This window comes from Phoenix dactylifera, chromosome 17, assembly GCF_009389715.1.
Source record: "Phoenix dactylifera cultivar Barhee BC4 chromosome 17, palm_55x_up_171113_PBpolish2nd_filt_p, whole genome shotgun sequence".
Lineage (NCBI taxonomy): Eukaryota > Viridiplantae > Streptophyta > Magnoliopsida > Arecales > Arecaceae > Phoenix > Phoenix dactylifera.
In genome coordinates, this window is record NC_052408.1 from 16,041,166 (window position 1) to 16,048,515 (window position 7,350).

At 37.3% G+C, this 7,350-nt stretch overlaps 1 protein-coding gene across 1 annotated transcript; it reads left to right on the forward strand.

Moving 5' to 3' along the window:
• The first annotated feature begins 694 nt into the window (after positions 1-694).
• LOC103705454 lies at positions 695-7,147 on the forward strand. The gene is made up of 5 exons (XM_008789165.4): positions 695-900; positions 6,194-6,308; positions 6,409-6,498; positions 6,623-6,706; positions 6,808-7,147. The coding sequence occupies exons 1-5, from the start codon at positions 833-835 to the stop codon at positions 6,907-6,909; spliced, it is 459 nt and encodes a 152-aa protein (XP_008787387.1). The 5' UTR covers positions 695-832; the 3' UTR covers positions 6,910-7,147.
• The last annotated feature ends 203 nt before the right edge of the window (positions 7,148-7,350 follow it).

Genomic DNA, 7,350 nt, shown 5'->3' on the forward strand with positions numbered 1-7,350 from the left:
CACAAGATATCTTTGGAGTGACGGTCCACATACGAAACCATCCAATTCATGGCTTCATTTGTTTCTCTAAACACATGCTTAACCTGAAAGGTCAAATCATCACTCATCATAGCTTAAATATTCCAAAGCAAGGAGTGACCCTCCACCGCCACTGGAGCCACTTCAGATCCATCCAATCACGATAGTCGAGTCGCTCTCCAATATAACTGAGCTAGCCTACAGCACACGCCGAGGCCGACCCATACCTCCCTCAACTCTGCTTTAAAAATTGAGGTATCAAAGATCCGGCAGCCACCAACAACCACTATTCTGAAGTTTGAGCTCCTGATGACGAAGCCATCACCTCTCCTGGGCCCACGGCAATCTCTTTTTGGGGCACCTCATTTTCATCTACTTCTAGTGCTGCATCCTAATTTATCGTTCCATTAAAATTTGATAGATAAAAGATGATAAATTAGGTTAAACTTTATCAGTATCCGTGCTTCCTTTCACCTGCATCGCGTGCATCCAACGCCAGAAAATTAAGCCGGCTCTACCCCAACCTTCCCACGTGGCTCGGTCCAATTAGTTGCGGCAAGCGTTTGCGTTTGACGCTGCTCGCCCGAGGTCGCAGCCACAGCAGCATTGCAGCGTCGCACCGACCTCCTCGCGCTTTACCGTGGTGACGTCGTCGTTTAGGACGGGGTGTGGGTAGCGCCCCCGCAAGGCGCCAAGCAGGCGTAAAGGCGGGCGACACGTATGGGCGAAGTCCTATATCTTCCTTCGTTTCCCCCGCCCTCTCTCTCGTTCCCCTACGCTCTTGATCACAGTCTCTTCTCTTCTCTCGCTCGCCATGGTTTTCTTGGTCAAGCTCGGGAAGGCTCTCTTTGCGCTGCTGTTCATCCTCTCTGCATGGCAGCAGTAATCCCTTCTCTTCTTCTCTTCTCTCCCTCTCTTCGTTCTTTTCGATCGGTTCTTAGGGTTTTGGCGTTTTGATTCGCCTCCGTAAAGCTGCGGTTTTTGGCTTTTGATTTGCTTGAATGAAGCGAGCTATGGTTTCGTTTGGGTTTCTCTACTCGCTGCATTATGAGAAAAAACGGCTTCCTTTATCGTTTATCCCGTTTCTTTCTGTTTCTTGTGTTTTTTTTTACTCTGATGTCGTTCGAAAATGTTTTATAGGAACTGTTTTCTTGATTCACTAGTGAGGAGGTGAAGAAGAGACTGCTTTTGAGCTGTGATTATAGTTTATTTTTTTGAGAGATCAACGTAGCTTGTGGACTCTTCGAGGAAAAACTGTGTTTTGTGTATAAAAAGTTCGGATTTTTCTCTTCTGATGCGGGAACGGGAAGTTTATGCTTTTGTTTTGATTGCGGTTTCTTTTGAGCGATCAGCGTAGCCTGTAGATCTGTAAGAGAAAAAACTGGTGTTTTGTGTCGTCATTGCGTAATCTTTTTCGAAAAAACTAGTGCTTTGTTGATAAAAAAAAAGTGTGGATTTTTCCGTTCTGACGATAGAACGGGCAGTGTAGCAGAGGATGGCTCAAGGGGAATTATCTTTTAGATCTATTGGGTTGTGGTGCTGCAAGATTTTGTTTTGAGATATAAAGGTTGTTCCTTTTTGCTCTTAAAAGTTTTGAGGACACACTGGTCACTGGTGTTTAATTTCAGCTAGATTACACATACATTTTCTTCTGGTACAGAGGACATGATGTTTTACTTTCAATGCAAGCAATGAAACTGGCATTCCTAAATGGTGATGAAATTATTAAATAGGAATATCATATGAACTACCATGGTTCACTCCTACGAAATATTCATGCTAGGGTTCCATGATAAGAATATGAATTTTTTTGGAGGGATAGCTATAGTTTGGAACTGGAAAATTTAAATCTTGTTGCATTTGAACTGGATTGCTAAAGATCTATATCCTGTCGCATGAAAAAAATTTTTGCAAACTAGGTGGCTGAATGATCTAAATGTTGCCATATGCAAATTATTCAACTGCTATTGATGATATCCTCAGGTTTCTTGTTTTAACTAGAAAATTTAAATCTTGTTGTATATGAGCTAGATTGCTAAAAAAAATCTAAATGTTTTCATTTGTAAACTATTCAAATGCTGCAATTATATCCTTAGATTTCTTGTTCAACTAGAATATTGTAATCTTGTCGTCTGTGAACTAGATTGCTAAAAAATCTAAATCTTGTCGTTTGTAAACTATTCGATTGCTTCAATGATATCCTCGGATTTCTTGTTTACTAGAAAATTGAAATCTTGTTGTTTACGAACTAGATCGTTAAAAAATCTAAATGTTGTCGTATGTAAACCATTCGACAGCTACAATGATATTCTTAGATTTCTTGTTTAACTAGAAAATTGAAATCTTGTCGTTTATGAGCTAGATTGCTAAAAAAAATCTAAATATTGTCGCATGTAAATTATTGGACTGCTACAATAATATCCTCAGATTTCATTAGAAAATTTAAATCTTGTCGTATACGATCTAGTTCAGTAAAAAATCTAAATGTTGTCGTATGCTGCAATGATATCCTCAGATTTCTTGTTTAACTAGAAAATTTAAATCTCGTCGTATATGAACTAGTTCGCTAAAAAGGCTAAATGTTGTCGGTCGTCAACTGTTTAACTGCTATGATGATATCCTCAGATTTCTTGTTTAACTAGAAAGTTTAAATCTTGCCGTATATGAACTAAATCGCTATCTAAATGTTGTCGTATGCAAAATGTTTGACTACTACAATCATATCCTTAGATTTCTTGCCATGTGTGAATTGCATTCTAAGAAAATCTAAATCTTGTTGTATGTAAAAGGTTTGGCTACTCCGATGATGTCCTAAGACTTCTTGTCGTATCTAATCTATTTTGCCAAAAAAATTGAAACTTGACATATAAAATATATTGGATTACTCCAATGGTATCCTCATACTTCTAATTGTGTCTGAAGTATATTGCCAATATCAAGTTTTGGTGATATCGATTTTTGATGTATGTTAGTGTGTCAGATTTGGAAACTGAAAGAAATTTTAAATCCATCAATGTAAAAGATTTTGCAGGTACAATACAGATAATGCTATCAATGACTATAAATACATTAGCTTACATGTTTATAGTTCTTGTTAATTTTTCGATTTTTGTTCTCCTTTGTATAACTTTCATTTCCATCATAGTAATCAGTCTAGAATCTTGATAATGAATATTCTAGTGTTAGTTTTAGCAAATCCATTTGTTTCTGTTTTATTTAGCAGATATGCTTACTGATTGTATGTGAGTTACATGTTTGCCTACCTTTCCATTTTGAAAAGTTAACTAATTAAATTTTTTAGTGAGTTTTTGAGCAGCTCTAATTGTTTTTGTTAGCATAAGTGAACTATTTTCTCTGCAAATATATACATCAATCCTTGCATCTTTCATACATCCAACCTTTGTATTTATCTTGTGCTTTGGATTAATGAATACTGCAATTTTGTTCGCATGCATGGATGTTTAGATGTTTGGAACTTTCCAGAAACATTGTTGCTCCGGATTAAAGCTGCTGAAAATATTTTATTGTTGTAAATTTTTGCTATTATGCTTCAGTGGACATGATTTACCAGTAGCCTGGAATATGGTTTTGATGAAAAAAGAGAGAAAATATTTTTCTCAGAAATTTTATGAAGTTTTTTATGGATTCTGAGAAAGAGAAGACTGTGTTTCTATTTTCATATCTTTTGAGGTCTGGCCTAGAATTGAACGGAATAATGTATGACTTGGTTATATGCAGATGTTATAGATTTCTGTTTTCTGCTAGATCTGATTACATCCAAATACAGATCAGACATGGAACAGGAGCATAAAAGAGAAATCTGAAGTCCATTAAGTTTTCTAAGTTAGAATTACTGGCCAATAGGGTTCAGTCGCAACGAACGCGTCAAATGTTAGAGTTCTAGTATTTGCTGTGGTTGGTTTCAGAAGGATAAGAGATCTGATGACAGATTTATTGAAGATAGATAAAACTATGAAAGTGGATTTGGAGAATCATAGAAATATAAAATAAGAGAAAGTTGAAAAAAAGAAGAAGAATTAATGACAGATGTGCAATACAAGAAACAAGATGAGCAGAAGGACTCGAGAAAAGGAAAGAGGCGAAGAAACTCATTGAAAGGAATCGTAAAGCATGAAAGGAGCTTTTAAAGAAAGAGAGGCAAGTATGGGACAATAAGTATATATGTTTTGAGTCTGTTGACAACGTATTTTTATCTTTGGAGAAGGATGTTTCTTTAAAGGAAATTTTATTTTAGATCAGTGATGGTCGATATACAAAATTGCAGATAGAGAAGACTCAGAGAGAGAATGATGACTTAAGTTGGTGCTTGTTAGTACAAATCTATATTTTAGGTCCTTCGCTAATGAGGGCAAAAAAGTAAATATCAATTAGTTGCTAAAAAAGAGAATTCCCTTCTATGAATAGAACCATCACACTTGTCCATTTCATGGTCTCTGGATCAGCCATCCAGTATGCTCCTCAAACACTCTGTCCAACCATGTCTTCCTTCGCCATGACATTAGCAGGAACAAGTTGGATTGCCTTACAACTATTTATTTTCATTTTTTTTAGTACTTCCTCGATTCAGTCATTTTTCATTTTTCCTGCAACATGTATGTTTTCTATGATCTATATGCTTAGCTTCTTTTATAGCATTGCTACTGTTATCACCCATCTTTGTTTCTTCATTGCATCTCTTTTTAGATGTCAGTATTCTCTCTATTTCCAAGTTTATATTGATTGATAGGCCAGGGGTATTGGTTGATCAGGTTAGCATCCCTTTTGTGTGTTTGGAGTCAGTCATGGGTTTGAGAATGGTGGAGGAGACATATTTCAGGAAAATAGGTTGTTTGCTCTGCCTTCTTCAGTATCTCCTTTACAATTTTCATTTGCAATCACTTTGAAGGGGGAGTTTCTATTCATGGTTGCTGAGAAGGGGGATGTAGTTTTAGCTAGATCTTAGCAGAAATGTAGGGGTTGAAGGATTTATGACTTTGTTTAAATTTAAAAGTCATACTGATAGGCTGTTCTACTTATGGTAGCATAGACTATGGAGTTTAAAAATGATTAGAGCTCTGGAATTTGCTTGAGATTCTGAGTTTTTCCCAGCTAGTGGTCTTGTGGAAGGTTTTGACCTTTCACAACATTATAACAAGGGGTCGAGGCTTTGTCAAAAATGTGGTTTCTTTGAGATGATGAAACCATATCTTGTGTTCTTTTGTGCAGAACTAAGTTAGGGAGAATATTGTGATTTTTGGCTCGTAATTGATAACCCTTTTGCTTTTCTCCTGATTTGGAGAAAAACTTTCTAAGCTTATCTTAAATTTGCCAGTGTTCTGTTGCTTTTTGGTTGGTATGGCTTTGTGGTTAGTTGTTGCATGTCTGTTTGTTTCTTTTTTAAAGGGCTTTCCCCTGAGTGTTCTCTTTATTTGTTTGCCCCTACGGACCACATAGGCGATATTATCTCTTAGTTTGTGTTCTTCCCCCTTCCCTCCCTCTTCTCTCACTATGTAAAAGTGATTATCTGCGAGGCTTTTAATACGAGCACTTGAGCTTTTCATCAGCATCTTATGGCATGCTGGTTTTCAATTTGCATAGATGATACCCTTGATTTGTGAGTCAGTTCAATGATGCGGTACATTAAGTAAACATCTTGTGTTTCTCACATCCATAGATGATAGTGCACAAGGCCACAAACTGTTGTAGATGATGAAACAAGTGATGAATGTTGAAGTTGATCTGATATACATTATACAAATCATGGTACATCTTGTATGTATCTCAAGCGACTAATGTATGTTGATGTGCTTTGAAATGGTTATGCATGTGGACTTTTCTAATTTAGATTGTTCTTATTTTGCTATTAGCTATAGGTGCCGATGTTATAGATATTAATGCTTTGTTGGTAGTTTGGGGTCCAATGATATGGATGCTTTATCTCAAACAAAGATTAGACTTGGATTATTCTGATATTTAAGAATATGGTATATCAATTTAATGCTTCCCATAATGGTCTTGTTTCTAGTGCCACCAAATGTTTCGACAATTTAGTAAAATCATCAATTAGACATTTTCCAGCAGATACAAAGCCAATGTTTTCCTTTTGATGGAGCTCGCAGTCAGCAGCTGTTGCCTTTTATTGCCTATATAAACTAACTCCCATCATTATTTTCAGGCTTGATGAATTTGGAGCTGACGGTGGACCTGCTGCAAGGTTTGTTGGGCCCAAGGTTGACTTTGTCACGGATCGCGCAAGCTCAACACTGGGAGTACAGCTGCCAAAGATTGAAGTGAGGAATCTTGTTCATCCTTTTCCTTTGTCCATTTAGTCAGAAGTAATTAACTTGTATGACTGCTTACTTGGGTGCATCACCTGTAATTTGCTATTAGATTAAAAGTCTGATAGCTACTGGTATAGCACTGAAGGGAATTGGAGGCATTTTATTTGCTCTTGGTAGCTCAACTGGTGCTTATCTCCTGGTCAGTGTACTTTCTGTTATCAAAACTTTATACCCTTTCTTTCCATTGAACCTTATATAACCAGCATGATCATCACTGTTGCATACATCGTTTATACTAAAATTCCCCTTCATTTGTTATGCAGTTATTGTATATGGGAGTCAGTGCCCCTTTTCTGCATTATTTCGACGACTATGATGATCCCAACACTCTCCAGGGCATCACACTGGTTATCATCAGCATTCTGACTTTACTATTCTACAACATTCAAGGATCTCTATCTTCTTTCCTTGCTGTTTTTTCTTATGCATGGCTTCTCACTGCTTGCAGGATCTGGCAATTTATGGAGTGCTGTTTTATTTTGTCGGAATACATAGGTTGATGCTGAAGCGGCAGGCCAGGAGGAGGTCCCTTGGACCAAGGACCATGTAGACCGCACTGATGTATCGGATATCCGTCTACATAAAATAAGCAAGTGGGATATGGACACTGTAGTAGCTCTTTGTTATGGGATCTAGAAAAGCTCAGAGAGCTGTGGTTTGGTTTCTCGAGTTTCAGAGTGCTTCCATATACATTGGCATGTCATTGTGGAGCATCTTGTGTTTCTGTTTATTCTGACATAAACTAGTATTCTGCTTGGGTTAGTATATATGCTGAATTTTGTTCGCCATGCCTGATCTTGAAGGTATCGACGGCCATCTGCATCTGGTATGCATGATCGTAGATGCAACAAATATGCTTTTTGATTGAAGGAAATAATTGCGTAGTTCATGATGTAGCTCTTGGATGCCTGTTGTTGGATAGAAAGAGGAAGGGCTTTCGGAATTCGGAACCATATAATGACAAGTATAAAGGCTATTTTCAAGGATAAAT

Coding starts and splice junctions, on each gene's coding strand:
- LOC103705454 (XM_008789165.4), top strand. CDS start 833: ATGGTTTTCTTGGTCAAGCTCGGGAAGGCTCTCTTTGCGCTGCTGTTC. Junction 6,309..6,408: donor TACAGCTGCCAAAGATTGAA/GTGAGGAATCTT, acceptor ATTTGCTATTAG/ATTAAAAGTCTGATAGCTAC. Junction 6,707..6,807: donor CTCTCCAGGGCATCACACTG/GTTATCATCAGC, acceptor CACTGCTTGCAG/GATCTGGCAATTTATGGAGT.